The 24,215-nt window shown below is 36.5% G+C and overlaps 1 protein-coding gene and 1 long non-coding RNA gene across 4 annotated transcripts; both read left to right on the top strand.

Annotated features, from left to right (window-relative positions):
• Positions 11,426–13,824, top strand: LOC109839464. Its single transcript, XR_002246641.1, has 4 exons — positions 11,426–11,744; positions 11,826–11,888; positions 12,195–12,277; positions 13,497–13,824. It is a non-coding gene; the product is annotated as an uncharacterized LOC109839464 (long non-coding RNA).
• On the top strand, positions 14,803–16,660 carry LOC109839463 (beta-glucosidase 18-like). 3 transcript variants are annotated; one of them, XM_020407889.1, is made up of 5 exons: positions 14,803–15,080; positions 15,198–15,337; positions 15,434–15,519; positions 15,593–15,659; positions 16,309–16,660. In XM_020407889.1, exons 1-4 carry the CDS (start codon positions 14,958–14,960, stop codon positions 15,595–15,597), a joined length of 354 nt encoding a protein of 117 aa, XP_020263478.1. In that variant the 5' UTR covers positions 14,803–14,957; the 3' UTR covers positions 15,598–15,659; positions 16,309–16,660. The 3 variants fall into 3 exon arrangements, 2 of the variants coding, with proteins under 2 accessions (XP_020263478.1, XP_020263479.1); XR_002246640.1 differs by adding an exon at positions 15,867–16,126 and having other exon boundaries at positions 15,198–15,659; XM_020407890.1 differs by lacking the exons at positions 15,198–15,337; positions 15,434–15,519 and adding an exon at positions 15,867–16,126.

Here is a 24,215-nt window from a genome sequence, read left to right as displayed (position 1 = left end):
TAAACCCTTGTTAAACTATTTTAAAACATTCTCATATATATTAGAAAAGAGTGCAATGGGGGTATATATAACCTCCCAAGAACTCAGCCAAAAACCTGAGCAAAAGACAAAACAGCCCCAAGGCAACGGTCATAAAAAGAGCCGTTGGAACTGTACTGGACAGGCGTCGGTCGACCGATCCGGTCGACCGAAAAAGCTCTCGGTCGACCGGACCGGTCGACCGACGAACTCTCTGTCGGCCAGTAAGCCTATGAGCTCAGGTTCGGTCGACCGAAAAACTGTATATCTAATTTTAAAACGCTGTTTAAAAATATCAAATAAATTCCAAAAAATATAAAACTTTGGGGAATGATTGTAGGCATGATAATAAAAATGCTACAACAACTGGTTTTGAAAAAGGACTTCCAACTGAAAACTATCATCATTTTTCAAATATGTTCAAAAACATGAAAACCTGAAAATTGATATTTTGATATTTTGACTTTAAACAACATTTTGAAACCTTATGAAATGATTGTATAGACTTGATAAAAGATATAATATGTTGTTATGAAGTCTATAACCTAGAAATGCAATATTTTCATAAAATTGCATATTCTATGCAAAAAAATTCAAAACTCTAAATATGATTTCTTTAAATATAAGCTTGTTAAAGGGGAAAACATATATAGGTATATAAACATGAAACAAAATAGTATTTTCCAATTCTATTCATTTGTTTCATAGTAAAACTTGAAAACTATCATATATATATATATATACTAAGAAACTAATAAATGTGTGTGTGAATATAATATTGAGCTTAGAGTATATAACACACATAATATAAACCTATACTAAATATACCCAAGCTTGATCTTGATCTTCATTGTAGCTCAACTTGGTACACGTTGCGGATGAAGCTTGAACTTGATCTTTAACTTTGAATTGCAAGGCTTCACCGACATTCCGCCGACCTCCATTGGATATGATCGTTGAAGCTCTATTCCATCCAACCTCCAACAACGTTGTTTGTCTATAATAAATAAGAAAACACAAATACTAGACAAACAACATTAGTGGTAAATTGTTTGTTAAACATCATCAAAACAAGAAGGCCAACAAGAAATACATTTTTTGAGTCTTGATATTGCTTTGAGTTGATGAAGCTTCTTTATGGCATATGATGTTCTTGGTGAACGTTGCTTCATCACTTTGCCTCCGCCTCCTTTACATATCATCGTTGTAGCTCATATTCCATCCAATCCTCCATTTCATAGTGCTAATGACTTGTGATCTACAATATAGCTCAATACGTGATTATCACCAATAATGGTGTTTGTAAATCATCATCAAAATAAAGGACCTAACAATCTCCCCCTTTTTGATGATGACAAACAACCATTATACAAGAGCGAATAAAATAGATTGTTTTAGCTTATAGATAGTTGCTCCCCCTATCTATAAGGCTCCCCCTTACTAGGTGCACAAATGAGGAGATTTCTCTTCCCCTTTGTCACCATCAAAAATGGGGTAATGAAAGACACATGCTAAAGAGATCACACAATGCACCTCAAGTATTGGCCTACCTGTGTTTCCCTCAAGTGTTAGGAATTACAAACTTCCACAAGTCATTACTACCTACCCCACTCCTCTTGGGACAACCCCAGTATCTCACATTTACACTCCTCTTGGTACATATGTGAGCTAAGCATGATATGACGTTGAAGGAATAGAAAAGAAAAAATGGATATGACAATGGAAGAGCAATAAAATCAACAAAAGAAAACAAAAAAATTTTAAAGAATGCACATGCCCAATTCATTTCTAATGCGTTAAAAATCAACTTCACAAAGGGGTTTGGTAAAGATATCCGCTAATTAAGATTTGGTGTCAATATAGACAAGAGAAACATCTTTCCGGTCAACATGGTCACGCAAGAAGTGATGCCGCACATCTATATGTTTGGTTCTAGAATGCAAAACCGAATTTTTGGAAATATTTATAGCACTTGTATTGTCACAAAAAATCTTTGTATCATGAAAGCGTAAATCAAAATCAATCAAATATTATTTCATCCATAAGAGTTGTGCACAACATAAGCCGGCGGTAATGTATTCCGCTTCCGTAGTGGACAAGGCAACACAATTTTGTTTCTTGGATGCCCAAGATACAAGTGAGTTGCCCAAAAGTTAACAAGTACCACTCGTACTTTTGCGGTCCACCCCACTACCGGCAAAGTCGGCATCACAATAACCACAAATATCAAAAGAAGTATTTTTTGGATAAAATAAACCAAGTTCTAAAGTGCTATTCATGTATTTGATAATCCTTTTAACCGCAATCAAATGAGATTTTTTAGGAGAAGCTTGAAAACGTGCACATGCACAAACACTAAACATAATATCCGACCTACTAGCGGTGAGATAAAGGAGACTACCTATCATACCTCGATATAGCTTTTGGTCTATCTTTTCACCATTGTCATCCGCATCCAACTTGATGGTGGTGCTCATAGGAGTTGAGGCATGTTTGGAGCTATCCAACCCAAATTTTTTTACCAACTCCTTAGCGTATTTGCTTTGAGATAGGAAGATGCCATCATTGGATTGTTTAATTTGGAGGCCGAGAAAGAAGGTGAGCTCTCCCATCATGCTCATCTCAAATTGATCTTGCATAACTTTAGAGAATTCCTTGTACAAAGATTCATTAGTAGCACCAAAAATAATATCATTCACATAAACTTGAACTAAAATAAAATCATTTTTCCTTTTTCTTACAAAAAGAGTATTATCAATAGTTCCTTTTGAAAAACCATTTTCAATGAGAAAACTTGAGAGGCGAGCATACCAAGCTCTAGGAGCTTGTTTTAACCAATATAAAGCTTTTTGAACCCGATATACATGATTTGGAAAAGATGAATCAACGAATCCGGGGGGTTGCTCAACATAAACCTCTTCTTCAATAAAGCCATTTAAGAAGACCCTTTTGACATCCACTTGTAATAATTTAAAATTTTTAAAACTTGCAAAGGCCAAAAACATCCTAATAGATTCCAATCTTGCAACCGGTGCAAAAGTTTCATCATAGTCTATGCCCTCCTCTTGATTGTATCCTTAGACAACCAAACGAGCTTTATTTCTAGTAACTATGCCAAATTCATCAAGCTTATTTCAAAAAACCCATTTAGTTCCAATAATAGAAGTGTTATTTGGTCTAGAAACTAATTTCCAAACATTGTTTCTTTAAAAATTGTTTAATTCTTCATGCATGGCTAAAACCCAAAACTCATCTTTCAAAGCATCATCAATACGTTTGGGTTCTATTTGGGATAGAAAAGCTACATTACCACATTCGCTCATAGCTTTTGAGCCAGTCAAGACGCCTTTGGATGGACTCCCTATAATTTGGTCTTTAGGATGATCCGGTGCAAATTTCCAATCTTTAGGGAGTTCTTCTTGATTTTGTTCGTTATTGCTCTCCCCATCATTTGGTTCTACCATTGAGGTTTTTTCTTTGAGTTGCAAAAGATCCATTTGTTCCTCAATCGCATCGTCATCCCTAGGCAAACCATCTTGAAAACCAATATTAGATTCATCAAAAGTAACGTTTATAGACTCTTCAACAACGAGAGTTTGTTTGTTGAAAACCCTATAAGCCTTACTTCTAGGAGCATATCCCAAAAATATACCAATATTAATTTTAGAATCAAACTTATCATGGTAATCTTTAGTATTTAAGACAAAACATTTACAACCAAAAAAGCGAAAGTATCCAATTTGTGGAGTTTTGCCATAAAGAAGTTCATAAGGAGTTTTCTTGAGAGATGGTCTAATTAAAACACGATTTAAAACATAGCAAGCCGTGTTAACGGCTTCCGCCCAAAAATATTTTGGCAAAACATAAGAATTCAACATTGTGCGAGCCATCTCTTGTATGGTTCTATTTTTCCGTTCAACAACACCATTTTGTTGGGGTGTCCTTGGAGCGGAAAATACATGAGTTATACCACGATGTGTACAAAAATCATTAAAGAATTTGTTTTGAAATTCTCCACCATGATCACTTCTAATTTTAACAACTTTTGACAAAAATCATTAAAGAATTTGTTTTGAAATTCTCCACCATGATCACTTCTAATTTTAACAACTTTTGAATCCTTTTCATTTAAATTCTCCACCATGATCACTTCTAATTTTAACAACTTTTGAATCCTTTTCATTTTCAATTCTTTTTACTAAACGAGAAAACTCTTCAAAGCATTCATCTTTACTAGCAAGAAAGATTAACCATGTAAAACGAGAAAAATCATCAACAATAACAAAAACATAGTGTTTTCCTCCTAGAGAGGCAACACGCATGGGTCCAAAGAGATCAAGATGCAATAATTATAAAGGTTTAGAAGTGGATACCTCATTTATAGATTTGAAGGAAGATTTAGTTTGTTTACCTTTAGCACATTCCTCACAAGTAGAATTCTTAACATAAGATAGATTTGGTTGGCCTCTCACTAAATTCTTCTTGGATAGCTTAGATATGAGCTTCATGTTAGCATGTCCAAGTCTCTTGTGCCAAATCAAAGGATCCCCATCTACCGCGGCAAGGCATTTTACATCTTGATCTAAAAGCTCATTCCTCTCAAAAATATAAACATTAGATCTTCTAAAAGCAACAAAAATGGTTTTGTTATTTTTACTAACAATACATTTTTCCGGTTTAAAAATGATGTCAAAGCCTTTGTCACTTAGTTGACTAATGCTAAGAAGATTATGGTTTAACCCTTTAACAAAATAAACATCTTCAATTACGGGAGAATGTTTCTTACCAATAGAACCGATTCCTATGATTTTACCTTTCTCGCCGCCACCAAAGGAGACATTGCCTCCTTCAATCCTTGATAGGGTTGTAAATAAATCCTTATTGCCCGTCATGTGATGAGAGCAACCACTATCAAGGTACCACAACTCCTTACGTCTTGTGCGAGACATTTCCTACATGTGAATAAGTTGTAGAACCTTTAGGTACCCAAGCCTTGGGTCCTTGAATGTTAGTATTTTTGGTACTCTTGGGCACCCACATTAGTTCATAATTATTAATGTTATTTTTAATCCTACAATGAGTAGAGATATGACCATGTCTCATGCAATATGTACACACAAACTTTTTCTTGTATGTAGGAGCATGAGATTTGTGATACCATTTTCTATTCACATAATGATGACTTGAATAACCATGATTAGATTTCATTTTATTATTTTCAATTTCCAATCTTTCAACCTTAGATCTTAGTTGCTTATTTTCAAAATCTAGATCTCCTATCATTTCACCTTTTAAAGCAAGAGATGGTTGTAGTTGCTCAAACTTAGAGTTACAAGAAATATGCAATTTTTTGAAAGAAGAAAATTCTTTTGCTAATCTTTTGAACTCAAAATTTAATTCTTCTAAGGCCGCTTCTAGCTCACATTGCATATAAATTAATTCACTTTCGGTTTCGGATTGTACCTCATCTTCATGAGCCATAAAACAAATGTTTGGGTCATGAAGAGCAATCTTGGCACCCTCATCGCTATCCGAATCGCTAGGTTCGGATTCATCCCATCCGGCATACATTGCCTTCTTCTTCTTGTATTTCAAATATTTCTCCTTGAGCTTGGGACAATCCTTGGCTAGGTGACCCGGTTCATTGCATTCAAAGCATTTACCTATACGAGGAAAAAATTTATTGTTAGATCGATTATTGAAGTTTTTGTTCATTTTAATTAATCTTGATATTCTTTTAGAGAGGTGTGCCACTTCTCTAGAAACATCAACTTCACTATCCGAGGAGGATGAATCATCAATTGCTCCCTTGAGTGCAATGGACTTTGATTTTTGGGGTGGCTCCTCGGTTGCCTTTGTGGGTGCTTCTTCCTTCTCTTTGACCTTCTTCTCATGGACCTTGAGTTTGCCAATAAGTCCATCAAGAGTGAGAGTTGAGAGATCATGAGCTTCTTCGATGGCCGTAGCTTTAGGTTCCCAAGCCAGCGTCAAAGAGCGAAGAATTTTGTAGCACATCTCTTGATTTTCCAAGACCTTGTCAAGACCATGCAATTCATTTATAATGTTAGTGAACCGAGAAAACATAGAATCAATGGATTCACTTGGAAGCATTTTAAATAGCTCATAATCATGCATGAGTCCACTAATCTTAGATTCTTTCACTTGGGGGGGTTCCCTCATGGGTAATGCATAGTTTCACCCAAATCTCGTGTGCGGTTGCACACGTAGAAACTCTCTTGTACTCATTGGGGGTAAGATCACAAATTAGTGCATTCATGGCCTTGATATTTAGGTTGGCTTGCTCTCTTTCATCCTCGGTCATTTTACCACTTAGCTTCTTAACATACTTCTTTTCAACAATATCTAGAATGTCAAGATCAATGCATTGTAAATAAATTCTCATCCTAGCTTTCCAATATGCAAAGTTGCTACCAGTGAAGAGGGGAGGTCTAGTGGTGGATTGTCCTTCTAGCATATGCATGTTCATTGATCCCTCCATAATGATCTTTTCTCTAAGGGTTTTAATCCTAACACAAGTAGAGACCTAAGCTCTGATACCAATTGAAAGGCCCTAGAGAGGGGGGGGGGGAAGAGGGGGGGGGGGGGGGGGTGAATAGGATTTTAGGATGAATAAAATGCAATTAAAACTAATTTCAACAAGCCACACACAAAAAGAAGTGCAATAACAATAATAAGAGAGTAGGGATAGAAATAGTTAGTCAATTGATGACGCGCGATGTGTTCACGAGGTTCGGTCCGCTGACCTACGTCCCCGCTCCCCACTCTCGAGGAGAAATCCACTACACACCTGGTTTGAAAGCCGAAACTTCTTCTACACAACGATCTCCTTTGAGATCTCACAACCACACAGTAGATCTCCACGAGATCAAGCTCACAACAGTCACAAATAGAAGAAAAAACTCTCTATTTACAGTAGGCCTATGGCAAGAAGAGAGATTGCAGTTGAAGCTTGGGATGTGAACTCAGAACCAGTGAGAGCAAAAGAAAATTAAGGCTCTTTGAAAACAATGAACTTAACCTCAAGTAATTTGCAATGAAGGCTTAGTTACTGAGGTAGGTGGGTTGTTGGGTATTTATAAAGAGAGAATACTGCAGTTAAAACCCCAAGAAACCAGACACAATCCCAAGAAAAACAGATTTCTAAAATAGTACAAATATAGCCGTTACAGTGTTATGAGTCGACTCGTACTTTTCATGAGTCGACTCATAAGTAGTCGTTACAGGCTGAAAATCAGCTTATGGGTCGACTCATAAAATTTATGAGTTGACTCATCATTCATGGGTCGACTCATTAAGTCATGGGTCGACTCAGCAGAAGCAAAACACATATTCCAGCGTAGTTCATGAGTCGACTTATGACAGGCATGAGTTGACTCAACCTAACGGGTCGACTCATGATGTTGCGAGTCGACTCATCAGAAGCAAATTGAGAACTACGTAGTAGTTTGTGAGTCGACTCAATACTGTTCATGAGTCGACTCATAAACATGCACACAGAAAAAATTAACTTTGAGCCTTGTTAAAAATAATCAAATAAACTCTGAAAAATGTAAAACTCAGCGAATGGTTTATAAACATTTTGACATACTTGTTTGAAAAGAAATTTTGCAAAAAGATCCTCGTATTTTTGAGAAATATTATTTTGACACAAGTACCACAAAATGAGTTTGAAAGAGTATAAGTGTGTGTGTGATATGCCAAAAAGCTTCAAACGAAATCTACAATTACTTGCCTACATTTAAGTACTAGAGAGAAAATAAAATAGCAAAGATCTCTCACATAGAAATACATTTCTTGAGTCTTGATATTGCTTTGAGTTGATGAAGCTTCTTTATGGCATATGATGTTCTTGATGAACATTGCTTCATCACTTTGCCTCCGCCTCTTTACATATCATCGTTGTAGCTCATATTCCATCTAATCCTCCATTTCATAGTGCTAATGACTTGTAATCTATAATATAGCTCAATACATGATTAGCACCAATAATGGTGTTTGTAAATCATCATCAAAATAAAGGACCTAACATGCGTGTCCACATCTGAAGTTCACCATTATCCTAGGTGTTAAACAACTCTTAAACACTGTAATATATCAGTACGAGATCGAGGAATTTTCTCAAAAAACCAAAACAAATCCAAACAACATGCACAGGCCAACATCAAACTGGCGGTCGACCGCGACGGGCTCCAAAGACTACCTAAGTCTCTGTCCTACAGCCGGTCGACCTTGCGGTCGACCGTGAGCCACGTGATCGACCGTGGCGGTCGACCGTGAGCCAGATATCCAGTTTTCTCAGATTTGTGTGTGGCGTGTTCACAACGTGTTTTTGTGATTCAAACATGGTAAAAACTTCATGAATCTTGCATACACATATGTTACAGCAGATAGAAATATCTGGAAATCAAAATTAACATATATAACCATGATTTTATGCATTAGATTTATATTCAAAATCCTAAAACATGCATAAAAGCTCAAAACAACGAATCAAACTTCTTTCTTTAGATTAACCACGTTTTAAAATCATCTTCAGATCTAAATCACATTTGTAAAAATGTTCTCAACCTTTTTAGCATGAAAAGACCTAATCGTTATACATATAATACAAAAGAGTTATCTTTTATACATAATCTATTCGTTTAGACTCTACAAAATATGTTTAAATCTCTTTAAAAAACCTTTTTAAAAACGTGTTAGAAGCAACGTCGAAGGAGATCTCCACTCCAAAAACCAAAAATCAACAAAAACCCAACTTGAAAACCTCCAATCTTCTCTAAGAAATCAAACTAGGGTTTGGGGGGTTTGGTGGCTGTTAGGGTTCTTAGGAATACTGAATAAAACGTGAAAAACTCATATATATATCAAGGAAAAACGAATATGGGTTTGGAAATCCGAAACCAACTCAAAACAGGTTTAAAACAGTCTGCAGGTTTCGCGGTCGATCGGACTGCGGTCGACCACGACGGTCGACCGGACTGGGCATTTCCAGATACTCATGTGTTTGGCCATTTGTGCATGTTTCAACTCTTCTCTTTCTCATGTATGACTCGTTCATACTCAAAACACATGGTATTATACTCATATACCATTAAATGATATTTATCATACTAAATATCCACATATCATAATTTATCACACATTAATTATATTATTCATAAATTATCAGGGTTTTACATTTTCCTCTCATATCCAGCAAACATAACAGGCCCGTTGCGGCAAACTCGAGGGCGAGGCTTAGGGGCCTGGGCGGAGACGGCGACGGCGATGACGAGGAGGGCGAGAGCCAGGGCGACGAGCTTGAGAAAGCCCTTGGTTTGAGAGAGAGAGAGAGAGAGAGAGAGAGAGAGAGAGAGAGAGAGAGAGAGAGAGAGAGAGCTGAGTTTGAAGGATTGAAGAGAGGGGATAATGTTATTTTGGGGATTTTTGCTTAGCTGACATGTAATAATTGCTAAAAAAGGGTTGTAGTACAAAGTGTCACACTTCAAGTGGCTGAATCACATGGGAGAAACTAAGAGGGGCTGCAGCACATGAAGTTTCTGCTTTTGGGGCCTGAACACATTTTCCCTAATATTTTTAAGGTTGTGTTTCTTTTTAAGGGGTTTTTAATATATTTTTATTTTGGGATAATGATTTTTCTTACAAGCTAATTTAGACGAATATATATATCTTCGAAGTTGGTAAATTTGGTGCTTCTGCTGAGGGGAAAGGAGTTTGTGATGTTTTTGTCTATTAGGATTCATTCATCTATATTCATGCTTAAAAAAACCAATTTGGAAAATTTCTGGATTTCCTTATATCAATCATTTATTTAATTGTAACTTTTTCCCCTTACGTGCTACAACTGTTAGGAATTGATCTACATCGTGAATAACAATAACATATATAGCGTCATAACTTTTGATTTCCTATTATGTCACTCTCAATATTTATAATTCTTATTTTTGTCATCTCTAATTAATCCTTTGCTAACCAATTAACCATGCACCTTCACACTTTTCCAAAGCATTTTGTCATTCACTAAGATATACTTAAAATTTTATAATAATAAGAATAACTATAAAATGGGATGTATTATTATAAGAAATTTAAAAATAATCATTTAGTAAATTATTATTCATACTTTTAATAGTTAATAATATTATAACTATGAATTGTTTAATATAAAGAATAGTTATAAAATAGGATAATAGTTTTATTATAAGATAATAGTTTATTATAAATATTATCCTAAATTTACAATTATACTATTTTAAATATTCATAGCATTAAATAATTATTTAATATGTGATAATTATTTTAAAATTTATGATTAAATATAACTAATATTGGTATTACTCTTATATAAATTTAACTGTACATTTAATTTATTAACACAAAATTTTAATTGTTCACTAATGTTTCTCAGTCAGCAATAAAATCCAGAAGATAAAACAATGTCTACATGCAAAGTATATGCACTATACTATATGATTAAAAGACTCTACCTATTTTATATACATTATAAAGCTCAATAGATTTATTCTATATTCGCATATGATTTCACACATCTTAAATATCTATTTTGATGTGCCAAAAAGCTTATCATTATTTGTATCCATTTTGGCATTGTAATAAGTGAAAATATGAATATGTAATCACATTTGAATTTGATTATTTGCATTCATTTATATCCTTAATATACATTCCATACATATCATCTTGCAGAATTCATAAAATTCTTGTCATCGGTGGAAAATCAATAAAGAGAAGAGGCAAGAAGATAAAAACAGATATAGAGAGCCAATGCGATATATATATGAAATAGTATTATTTATTATGTTCTTCTGGGATTACATAGAACGTAACTTTTGTTGAATTTTATTGATCTCATCCCTCCCTTCATTCGGATTTGTACCGCCAACTGTAAAAGAATAAAGAAATTACGATTTAAAGAAATTACAATTTTAATCGTGTTTGTTGAGGAAGAGAACAAAATACTAGTCATATTCACGCTCAATGGGATTGTTTGCATAATCAAGGAGAAAACATTGACTCAAAATGTATTATTCTCTTAGTATTTGGGTGGTTTAATTCGTTAAAGAAAATGATTAAACATAGATTATGTGTTAGACATCTTAACCTAACAACCAAAATAATTCATGGTAGAGTACGTAATAGCTTATTATTAAGAGTCCTCACATTATTAGAAGATAATATATTTCTTCAAGTTACACTATCACATAATTGATCTATTGTAACGGTTAAGGCGCAACGGTTCTAACTGTTGCGTTAGATATCTATCGTAACGGTTTATAATGGCTAATACAACATTAAATGAAAAATGTTGCCATAGGCCAAATAATTGTTCATGGGCTTAATATTTCTTCGTGGTTTTGGGCGTAAAGTTTGTAAAAGCCCACCGCAACCAAATATCTCTCTCTCAAATGCAATCCCTAAAATCGCCTCCAAATTTTTCCGATCCCTAAAATCGCCATGGCCAAAACCTCGTCGGCGTTTTCGGATCGGATCGCATCTCTAAGCTCCTCTCTGATCTGCAATCTCGTTGATTTCGTCGCCGAGCTACTCCCTGGTTTCTAGGGTTTGCCGTTCTCTCAAATCTCCTCTCAGATCTCATCTTCGAGCTACTAATCTCGGCGTCATGCTACTCTCGTTGCCATTCCAGTCTTGTTCGTCGTCGTCAAGCTACTAATCTCGTCGTCAAGGTACCTCAGTTCCTTGCATTTCTGATCTCTACAATTTCTTCCCCCTTTCTATCTTTAAAAATCTCTTCTTCTTTTTTTTAGGTGCTGCGGATAACATCGATTGCTGCATTAATCACGATCCATTGCTCTAGCTCGATCCCTGAGGTAAGATTTCTTAACCTAAAAGCTATTTCTTCTCAAAAAAATTGGATTTATTTGTTTTCTATTGGGTAATGACAGAATGTTGGTTGTGATTAGCTACTAGGTTAGGCAAGTGGGTTAATTAAATTGAGGGGATTTGCTTATATCTTGATTTAAGTAACTGTTGGATCACTGTTTTATTAATCTTTAAATTTTTTGATTTTTTGCGGGAAATTTGGGGAAATTGTGGACATGCTTCAATTTATTTTTCATATTATAGATGATTTAAATTTGTAATTTTTCATTTTACTGGTTTAAAAAATGATGTAGAAAGATGGAAAAAGCGCCCCAAGACTGTTCCCAAGGGTCAATTTAGAGCTTTACTAAAGATTTGGCATTCTCAAAATGCAAGGGTAAGAATTTAATTTTCTATTAATACCATTGTTTTTGTTTCTTTTGAACATACTGTTGTTCTTGCTGTTTCTGGACATTGGATTCCTATACGGATGTAACGGTTGATATCTCTTTGATACATATCTAATGCCATGAACAACATGCACCGTATATTTTTACATACATCGATCATTGAGAGAAAAAAAGAGAAAGTTAAATTTCAGCCTAAAGATTAGTACTCTTTGATGCATCAGCTATCCCGTGCAAAATCAGTGGTGAATATTTTTGATTCGAGGATATCCTTTCTGATTTTAGCTGCACAAATATTTAAGGACCGAAGACAGGATGATGATGATGATGATATCCATGTTACCAACTTAATGGCTGTGCCAAAACCAGCAAAGAAGCATCATACTCTAGCTGTAAAGGCCACCACAACAGATCCGAACCACAACCTATAAATTACCAGAAAAATTACCAGATCGATATACAGAACCTACCAATCTGTATATACAGAACCATTATGGGATCACATGCGTCTTACATGGCTTAATTGTGCTTACGTGGCAAATATAAAGTGGGATCTTATCAAATTGTTTATTTAAATTTTTTTATGTATTTTATTTTTTTTAGTTCAACAGCAATTAATAATGTAGTTTTATACTTTACAGTCTCATAATCTGAAGCCGATACAAAAAAGTTGCATAAGGAATGGAGGAAAACAGCAATTCTTTTATTCCACTTGCCTGTTTTTAACTGATACATAAGTATTTCCTAAGTTTATTATATATATTATGATGGTTGTATTATGAACCCCTCTTGAGGGAACCCCTAGCTCCATCAGAACTATGCTTATAATGTTAATACATGTAGTTTGACGTACGTATAGACAGTATGATGTACGTATAGATCGACATGCGACTGCGCGCACACAGATAACCTCCCTCACTCTCATGTATCCAAGGATGCCAAGTGATATGAAAACAATTGAAGGGTGACAAGTACAACTGAAAATATTGGTGAGGGGGTTTTATATGCAATTTACCCTGTATATGTACACATATCCACATATATATGTACATATGCGCACATACACTTAATTTTTTTTATGTAAAAGGTTGAAAATACTCAACATAAATTCTAACTGCAATGATCGACAGGAGATGATTTAATCCACATGACTTTCCATTACACCTTTGTGACTAATATTTTCTTGATAATATCCATTGGAGTTTCCAGCATTCCCATGCTTGGCTACCTCATTTCCGTTGCTCAAGGATGAGGGACCTGTATATACATGGTAATTAGATGTTTACAACTTGACATTTGACCATTCAATTCTTTATTGTATTAGTCCACATCAATATTGTGATCAGCTTCTATACTACATCAATGAATGTGCCGATATTATCCAGTGCTTGAATAAGAATTTGTGCTACTCCAGAAGGTAGTTCAATTGAACATCCTTTCTTCAGGTTCCGGAAGCTGCAGTAGCTAATCATTTTAGTACTGTGCTGCTCAATAACTATAACAGCCAATCTATTCTACAGAACCACTTGCACCGCACCATTTGTTATATCCTCCTCAGAATCCTAAAACAGCCATGGATGAATCATGTTGGGAAGTTAGTGGACGTTCTCGTTCCAAAGGCTAAAGCTCTTCTTACCTTCGCTCATATATTTTAGGGACGTGAGCTATCCCCATAAGATAGAGATGCATGTATGAAGTTACAATGGATGGGCAGTCAGTGAAATTATCGAGTAAGCATTATCATAACCAAAGAGGAGAGAGAGCTCAATTTTGTAGTCTTACAAATTTCTCTCATTAGCCATGACTTTAATTAGTGTCGTCCTTTTTTCCCCCCTGATGATAACCTTGGTCCTTTTATTCTCTGTTTTTGTTACGATTATTCCATGCTTGATTACCAAAGGAGTCTCTGATTTAGCTGTTGACAAGTGTGGATGCTTATCCAACCTTAGAGTCATGCTAGGGCAATGGATCCTTTGCTAGAGGGTTTATTTTGCTTTCGTCCTCCTTGCAGGAAGTCCCTGATAAAAATTTCAGTAGTTCTAATTACTGTGTTTCTGCTGTTTTAGGGGGTTTCGGCGTAAATTCCCAACACTAAATCTGCAGAATTTCACAAGATCCATCAAAATCATCATGAGGAAACGTCTGAATTAAGCCACTTCTGATCACCGCCCTTATCCTTTGCATTTCCCACGCCAATACGTGGCATTGAAGAAATATTCCGTATCATTACCACGAAAATTTCAATGTAAAGATCATTCATACATATTGCTAAAACTGCACGTTATTATTCAATGGCTTAAACACATACACAGTCTTATGACAAGGCCTGATACTTGATTTTTCCTTCAACAATATCCACCCCTAATCTCTATATAAACCTCACTGCATTAAGCTCGAAATAACATAGAAGATATAAAGTGCCTGCAGGATAACTTAACAAAGATTTAGGAGCTGCACAAATTAAAGGGTGGGTTTTGAAATATGGAGTTGAAGAAGGTTTTCGCATTTGGTTTGCTTGATACTTGATTTTTCCTTCAACAATATCCACCCCTAATCTCTATATAAACCTCACTGCATTAAGCTCGAAATAACATAGAAGATATAAAGTGCCTGCAGGATAACTTAACAAAGATTTAGGAGCTGCACAAATTAAAGGGTGGGTTTTGAAATATGGAGTTGAAGAAGGTTTTCGCATTTGGTTTGCTTTTTGAGCTCATATCTCTGGCTACTGGCCTGGATCGAAGTGATTTCCCTTCTTCATTTCTCTTCGGCACTGCAACTTCATGCTATCAGGTAAGAATCATCACGAGAACGTACACTTTTTTTTTGTCATACAAACTGTGAAGTATACGGAATGGAGAGATACAACTTCACACTTTCTGATCAAACCTGCAGTACTTTTCTTTTCAGAAAATAAAGTTAATAATTTCTTTGCGAGCGGGTTTTGTGCACCGCATTTTCTTTGATAAGAATGAGCTGGAGGTTTTCTACCCGCGATGCATCGTTAAAGTTGCCAAAGTTGCTCAAAATACCTACGGGTGTGACTACATGTATGAGAAACTTTTGAGCACGGATTTGTTTACAACAGAACGATATTACTTATTTTATTAGCCACATTAATTAAACACTTCAAGTGCTTTTTTTAGCATACATTTGGCAGTCCATATAAATTCCAGGATGGCTTTGGGATATCAATTTACAGACACATCCTGCGACAACCTCGTATACAAACGTTTGTATTCGAAAAGTATTCGAAGATATTAATTTTCAGGAGTGCTCACCTAGTTATTTTGTTTTTTTCCCAGATTGAAGGTGGATATCTAGAAGGCAACAAAAGTCTGAACAATTGGGACGTCTTTACTCACATGCCAGGTAAAATTTTATTAACATTAATTTTTGCATAATCTATTATATTTCGAATATTCCTTTGCTGACCAAGACCTGGAAGCATTCAATAATACAAACAGTAATTTTATTCTATTGTAACCCCCCTCAAAAAATAAAATAAATAAATAAAAACCCGTCGCGTGCATTACTTCTTTCATAATCTTGTTCCCTTAAATTTTGGTGTTTTATCAGGAAATATCAAGGATGGGAGCACTGGAGATGTTGCTGATGATCACTACCACCGATACATGGTCCACATTTTAATCATACCATATAGACATAAATTATTTAATCAAGTTCTTGTTACATGATATTCTCTGAGTTTTTGCCCCTTTTTTCCTCAAAGATTCTGTCATCTGCCGCCCCCAGATATTTTGCTAGGCTATAATTGCAGATCTCGTCAAAATTTAGAATTTAGCTGGCTGAAAAAATCAAAAGAGGTTTTGATGTAGGTGAGTGATTTTCTCTCTCTTTTTTAATATAAAAGAGAAACTGTAGCCATCTGAGGATCAATTGTCTCCTTATTTACCAATGTTACTTGAGCTTTTTTTTTCCTTGTAATGGTTAGTTTAAAAAATTACCTTTTCAGTTTGTTGCTAACATGATATTTGATACGTTTCTTTATTTTTTGCAGGGGATATAAAGACTTAAATAGGAGAATGCGGTCAAGATGGCTTTGATATATGAATCTTTTGAACCGAAATTGATGAAAGCCAAGATTGAGATTGATACTGACAGGTTCCTAGTGAGTATTTGACGTTGAGGAACAAGTTTTTGGAAACAAATAGAGAATATAGTCTTTGACCGAGAAGTTTCATGTTTTGTAATCAAATGTTGATGTACATTGTTTGAATGTTAGTTCGGTACAATATTTTCTGAGTTGAAATGTTGGTAGTGTGGATTTAATACTTTGTAGTTTTTATACTATACTGATGTATGTTGGCACTTATCATTATGGTTGATTATGCTCAACATACTCACTTTTATATTGTGTATTAAAATTTGACTTGGCCATGTTCTTAAAAAGATTGTCCAGGTAATTGAATACTATATTATTTTGACGTAGGAAACCAAGAACATGTCCGATTGAGCTGTTGCAATAGCTCGATTAAAACCGTTGCGATAGCTCGATCAAAACCGTTGGGATAGCTTGATCCAAACTGTTGCGATAGCTCAATCCAAACTGTTGTGTTAGGTCTTTTAAAACTGTTACAATAGCTCCAACTGTCGCCGTCGTAGCTTTATCAAAACCATACTTATAGCCTACTAAAACCGTTGCGTTAGGTTTTTTAAAACTGTTGCAATAGCTCCAACTGTTGCCGTAGCTCTATTAAAACCATAGCTTTAGCCTACTAAAACCGTTGCGTTAGGTCTTTTAAAACTGTTGTAATATCTAAAAAAACCGCTGCAGTAGCTTGAAAACCGTCGCAATAGCTCAATCAAAACCGCTGCAATAGCTTAAAAACCGTCGCAATAGCTCAATCAAAACCGTTGCAATGGCTTAAAAACCGCGTACCTTTTAAAACCGTTGCGTTAGATGCAGGGGCAACGGTTTAAAAAACCGTCGCAATAGAGTTCAAAACCGTTACGGTAGAGGTAAGGCAACGGCAGCATATGAGGCGGTTTGAGAACCGTCGTACTTGCTCAAGGGCGACGGTTCCATGGCTAGCGCAACGGTTTTGAACCGTTGCGTTAGAGCAAATATGTGGTAGTGTTAGTATATTTTACTTATCTACTAAAACTATTATAGGTCAAGTTATATACAATATATAGCACATATTTTGCATCAATTAGACTTTCAGATATGCCAACTTAAATATATCTAATAAATGAAACCTGCCAAGTGATACATATTTTTAAAAAAAAATGAAACAAAATAAAAGTTAGTGATAGATTCATTCCTTAGCATTGTAGCTAGGTTCTAAAGATCATAACAAGCAGATCATTATCCCCAACAACAGATTTAATTGTCGCTAACCATCTCAAGACGAGTAATTGTTTTCTCCTACGCTGCGTATATTGGAATCAGACTTATATATGGTAAACAGTCAAATTCATTGATGAGTCTGGATGTAAAAATATCGTCTCTAAGTAAATACCTTGATAAGTCTTGATGTCAAATAGAATTTCAAATTCAAATGAAATCTCGCTGGATCAAAATACTTATACCTTCCTAAAATATCCTAAGAATCAATTAGAATTTTAAACTAATTAGAAGTATGAGTAATTATCGCTCAAGTTTAGGGGATTATGCGATAAGCGGCTAACTGCCGCTTTAAAAATTATATATACGAGTAATGAACTTCACATCATGGATCGACAACTATCGATTTACAACTGGCCACACAACAGCAAACATGGAAAGCATCTAGTTTTCAGTTCCACATACAAGATCTCTGCTAAAAACCTCTAAGGTACCGTTTGGCAAAGGGTTAAGTGAGAGGTTAAGGAGACTTAACCCCTTCTTAACCCGCCAAGCACAAAAAAACTTCACAAGGGTTAAAGTGAGTTAACCCTCCATAATTTGCCAAACATAAAAAATATAGAAGGGTTAAGTTAACCCCTCTAGAGGGATTAAAATGAGTTAACCCCTCAAAATGAGGGGTTTACTAATACTCCTATTTAGAAGGGTTAAGAGTTAACCCTTCTAATTATAAAGAAAATAGTCAAAATCATTGTTATTCCCAAACACTAAAACTAATCATAAGGGCTAAACTAAAACTTATTTAACGGGTTAATAATTTAGTCATTCGGATTATCGAATGGGCTAAGTACATTAATCATTCTCTTTAACCCCTCTTCCTTAACCCTTTGCCAAACGGGGCCTAAAGGTGCGTTTTACAATTTCGTCTTCTGCAACAGAAATAAGTCTTTCGATCAATTGAAATACCCATTTTTGAAGCGCTAGCTTGGGCTTCAGAAAGTCATTTACGGGGCCAAGAATTTTTCTACCCCCACCACCCAAACAAAAGAAAACAAAACAAAACAGGGGGGCAAAAAAAACCTACTTTTGGACGCAAAATCTCATTAAGAACTCTTATTAGTACATCCAAGCTCAACACGTGATGATGCCCCCTTTATTCTTGCCATGCATTGAAGTACATAAGTTCGTATATAGACGAAGAAACATGACTCTTGCCATGCATTGAAGTCCTTATGTTCATAGACGAAGAAGAGCATTGCTTTAGTTTGAGGAAAATCAAAATGTTGTATGTTCTTTTTTGTGTAAGTGTATGTACTATCTAGAGTTGAGTTGCATTGATTAAGTAGCCTCTCACTTATTATTTCCCATCGTTTTCGGCCACCAAACTTGCGACACTCATAAAAGCTTCTTATGAGTTGAACAACATATACTTTTTTTTTTGAGATATCAATGTAAAGATAACACTGATAGTGCTTAGCACTAGCCCAAGACCGTAATACCCGAGAAACCCGAAAGAAACCAAGAGAATAAACCTCTAAGTATGAAGAAGAATATGAATAACACTTAAAGAACACTTGAAAGACTTTTAGAGAAATGTAGAGGACTTATGAAGAAGAAGACTCTTTATTTGAACTTGCTTTATTCACTTGTTCAACTTTTTCTTCTTGCTTACAAATGAGAGATGTGAGGAGATATTTATAGCCTCCCAAAGATATGTTACAAAGGATCTAGATTCTTCTAATATCACCTCCATAGTTCCTAGATATTTTTCTAATCTCTAGAAATTTCTACATAATATCTAAATATTTTTATCACAAATTATCTAGATGTTTCTATACTATTAATAGATATTTGGCTTAAAGATTTCTCTAGAACACTTTAAGGAGGTGATCAACCTTCTAGAGTGTTTCTAGAAAACCTCTAGAATTTGGACCTAATTTTGGGTTTGGTCAAACTTAGAATAATTCCATCATAAACCCAAAATTAAGCTTGATCCAAAATCAAGTTTAATTTCAATACTCCCCCTTAAACTTGATTTTGTCAACCATCCCGAGCTTCGAGCGAAGTAACTCAAATTGGCCCTTTGGTAGTGACTTGGTGAAGATATCTGCAACGTTGTCTTCGCTTCGAACCTCCAAAGCTTCAATTGTTCCATCAAGCACCTTCTCCCGTATGAAATGATGTTCTAACTCGATATGCTTCGTCCTTGCATGAAACACCGGATTATTAGCCAACTTGATAGCACTTTGATTATCTCCATAAATTGCAACCGGCTTATTGATTGGCTCCAACAAATCTTCAAGGAGTCTTCGAAGCCATATACACTCTTGAGCTGCGAGTGTTGAAGCTTTATACTCCGCTTCAGTGGTAGACAATGACACCGTTGCTTGCTTCTTGCTGCACCACGAAACACTTGTGTCTCCACATAAGAACACATACCCTGAAGTTGATTTTCGATCATCTAGATCTCCACCAAAGTCAGCATCCGTGAAACCATGAAGAGAAACCTTGGCATTGTACTTGTACATCAGACCCATGCCAAGAGTTGTCTTTACATACTTCAAAATCTTCTTTGCCGCTTCTAGATGTGGCTTCCTTGGTTCTTGCATAAACCGACTTACGAGACCCACCGCGAAGGCAAGGTCAGGTCTTGTAATGGTTAAGTATAGAAGACTTCCTACAAGAGAGCGATAAGGTCAATGATCAGGTAGCAAGGACCCTTCATCGCGTTTAAGCTTTATGTTCACGTCCATCGGTGTAGTACGTGTCTTCCCTTCGTGTACTCCGAACCTTTCAACAATCCTTCTTGCGTAGCTTTGTTGGCCGACAAATATTCCATCATTTACCCTTTCGACCTCCAAACCAAGAAAATTGTTCAACTCACCCAACTTCTTCATCTCAAACCTCACCGACATATCCTCTTGTAGACGAGCAATTTCAGCATCATCATTCCCGGTGATGATCATATCATCCACATAAAGAAGAACCACCACGTGGACTCCTCCATTCTTCTTGAAGAATAGACTCGGATCAGAATTTGATGGCACATACCCGCAAAACTGAAGGAATTGAGCAAGCTTTCTATACCAAGCTCGAGGAGCTTGTTTTAACCCGTACAAAGCCTTTTTAAGTTTGCAGACATAATCAGGATGCTCTCGTGACTTGAAACCAAGCGGTTGCTCCATGAAGATTTCCTTATCAAGTTCTCCATATAGAAGAGCATTCTTCACATCTAGTTGCCATAACTTCCAACCAAAGCTTGCGGCTAAAGATAAAAGTGAGCGTACCGTAGTCATCTTTGCCACTGGACTGAAAGTTTCATCATAATCTTCTCCATATTTTTGAGAGAACCCTCGAGCAACCAACCTTGCCTTAAATCTGTCAATGCTCCCATCCGTTTTTCGCTTAATTCGGTACACCCATTTACAAGAAACGGGTTGGACATCCTTGGGTTTTGGAACCAAATCCCAAGTTTCGTTCTTCATGAGAGCATTCATCTCCTCCTTCATTGTGCCCTCCCACTCTTGAACTCCTTTTGCTTCATCATACGATGATGGCTCCTCCTCATCTAATGGAGCTGCAAAGTAGCATGAGTAAGTAGTGACAAACCTTTCATCTCTGAACCGAGCAGGCTTAACAATGTTCCTTTTTGGCCGTTGATTAGCCATGGAACTACGATCTTCTTCCTCATCTTCCTCTTGATCAGTGCTCCCCCTTTCACCTTGTGTCTCTTCTTCAAGACTTCCGCTTTCACTTAGCATTTGAACAACTGGTTCATCGATCTTAGAGGAACCCCCACCTTCTTGTTCGACCAAGACTTGAGGTGGCCCATAAAATGTGAAACCTTCATCAAAGACAACATCACGAGACACGGTGTACTTGTGTGTCTCTGGATCCATACACCTCCAGCCCTTCCTTTGTTCATCATAGCCGACAAAGATGCATTTCTTCGCCTTTGCCTCCAACTTGGTTCTTTGAGATTCAAACACGTGGATGTAGCAGATTGATCCAAATATCCTGAGATGTTTCACCGTTGGCTTCTTCCCATGAACCATCTCATAAGGAGACTTCATATTGTTCGGACTAAGTGGCATCCGGTTGATGACATACGCTGTACATCTCATGCCTTCCGCCCATAAGGCCTTAGGCAAATTTTTGTCATGTAACCAGCTTCTACATGTCTCGCTTAGATGTCTTATCTTCCTTTTCGCTACTCCATTTTGCTGAGGTGTATACGGACATGTAAATTCTCTCTTGATACCATATTTTTGGCAAAAAGAGAGAAACTCCTTTGACATGAACTCCCCTCCATTATCCGTCCTTAAAGTCTTGATCTTCTGACCTAATTCTCCCTCCACGGTAACCTTGAATTCTTGAAACTTGGAGAATACTTCTGATTTTTCCTTCACAAAGTATACCCAAGTGTACCGTGAGAAGTCATCAACAAACAGTAACATGTACCGAAACCCAGAATAGGAGGATGTTCTCGTCGGACCCATCAAATCACTATGGACCCTCTCCAACGGAGCGCTGCATCGTGAAGTGGAGTTGTCAAATGGAAGCCTATGTGACTTTCCATATTGACAGCCTTCACAAAGCTTTCCTTCATCATGAATCTTCAACTTTGGGAGCCCGTTAACCAAATCCTTATTTACTATAACCTTTAGCTTAGTCATATTTATATGACCAAGTCTAGCATGTCATATAAAGGCATTATCATTCGTACTCATCTTCTCAACAAAAGAATTTGAGGCCGATAAAACATATAAATCCTTAACCCGTGCTCTGGTGTGAACCACGTCCGCTTTTAATTCTTTAATATTCTTTAAGAATTTAACGTCTCTTGGGCCAAATAAAACGTAGTTACCTGAGTCAACCGCATTCACCACAGAGAGAAGATTCTTCCTTACTCCAGGAACATGATATACGTTCTTGAGAGTGATTGGGCTTCCATCATCTCCTTCAATAACGACTGTCCCTTCCTTCTCAACGCGGTGGATTGAATTATCCGCAGTAATGATGGCTTCTTTCCCGTCATGACGCTGAAGACTAGAAAATAACTTCTCGTCTCCGGTAATATGATGGCTACAACCAGAATCCACAATCCAATCATTTCCAAGATTTTTAGTTGTGGATGTACCTGAAGATGCACCTCCACCGTGAAACATTTTCCCCATTCTTCGTATTCAGTATGACCCTTTGATTCCGTCATATTTGTTTCCTTCAGCTTGACTCGACAATCCTTTTTGAAATGCCCAAGTTTTCCACACCGATAACACTTGAATCGCTTCTTGTCTCCCGTAGAAGATCCTTCTCGTCCATCATTATTCTTCACATTACCATATTTGGGTTTGGCTCTGAAGCTTTGTTGTCTCCCCGCTACAAAAGCGCTCCCCGAGTCATCATGGACTTTAACTCCCGCCATTTGCATGGCTAGTGATTCTTGCGAAGCTAGTAAATTTTCAAACTCCTCCAAGGAAGGTTGTGTAGCCCATCCTTGAACTGAAGTAACAAACGGTGTATATTCGGGTCGTAGACCACGAATAATAGACCGCTTCAACCGTGCTTCCGAAATCGACTCCTCCGGATTTAGAGTATTAATCTCAGAGCAAAGATTTTTTACCTTGATGAAAAACTCTGAGATTGAAGACTCCCCCTGCTTCGCATTCGCCAACTCGTTCTCTAACAGTTGTAGACGAGCCTCGTTCTTCTTGTTGAACAATTGATCTAGTGCCTGCCAAATAGCACTTGCGGATGTACATCTTGAGACATGCTCAAATAGTCCTGAAGATATTGACCTCTTCAAAGCAAACTCCGCCTTGGCATTCTTCCGTGTCCACTCCTTTGTCGCTTCCGCTGTTGCAGCATCTCCCCTTGGTGGTGTTGTGCTGCTACCGCCGACGACATCCCATAAGTCCTCACTAACCAAGTATGACTCCATACATGACTTCCATAACCGGTAGTTAGATTGGTTTAAGATCTCCATTCCCAATCCAACGACACGACCCATTGATTCCATACTTAAGAGTAAACCAGAGCTCTCTTTAAACCCCGATCTTGAAGAGCACAAGATTAGAATGGCTCTGATACCATGTAAAGATAACACCGATAGTGCTTAGCACTAGCCCAAGACCGTAATACCCGAGAAATCCGAAAGAAACCAAGAGAATAAACCTCTAAGTATGAAGAAGAATATGAAGAACACTTAGAGAACACTTGAAAGACTTTTAGAGAAATGTAGAGGACTTATTAAGAAGAAGACTCTTTATTTGAACTTGCTTTTTTCACTTGTTCAACTTTTTCTTCTTGCTTACAAATGAGAGAGGTGAGGAGATATTTATAGCCTCCCAAAGATATGTTACAAAGGATCTAGATTCTTCTAATATCACCTCCATAGTTCCTAGATATTTTTTTAATCTCTAGAAATTTCTACATAATATCTAAATATTTTTATCACAAATTATCTAGATGTTTCTATACTATTATCTAGATATTTAGCTTAAAGATTTCTCTAGAACACTTTAAGGAGGTGATCAACCTTCTAGAGTGTTTCTAGAAAACCTCTAGAATTTAGACCTAATTTTGGGTTTGGTCAAACTTAGAATAATTCCATCATA

Source organism: Asparagus officinalis, chromosome 4 (assembly GCF_001876935.1).
Source record: "Asparagus officinalis chromosome 4, Aspof.V1, whole genome shotgun sequence".
Classification (NCBI taxonomy): Eukaryota; Viridiplantae; Streptophyta; class Magnoliopsida; order Asparagales; family Asparagaceae; genus Asparagus; species Asparagus officinalis.
The sequence above is the reverse complement of the archived record's forward strand: the minus strand, read 5'-3'. Positions and strand labels throughout refer to the sequence as shown.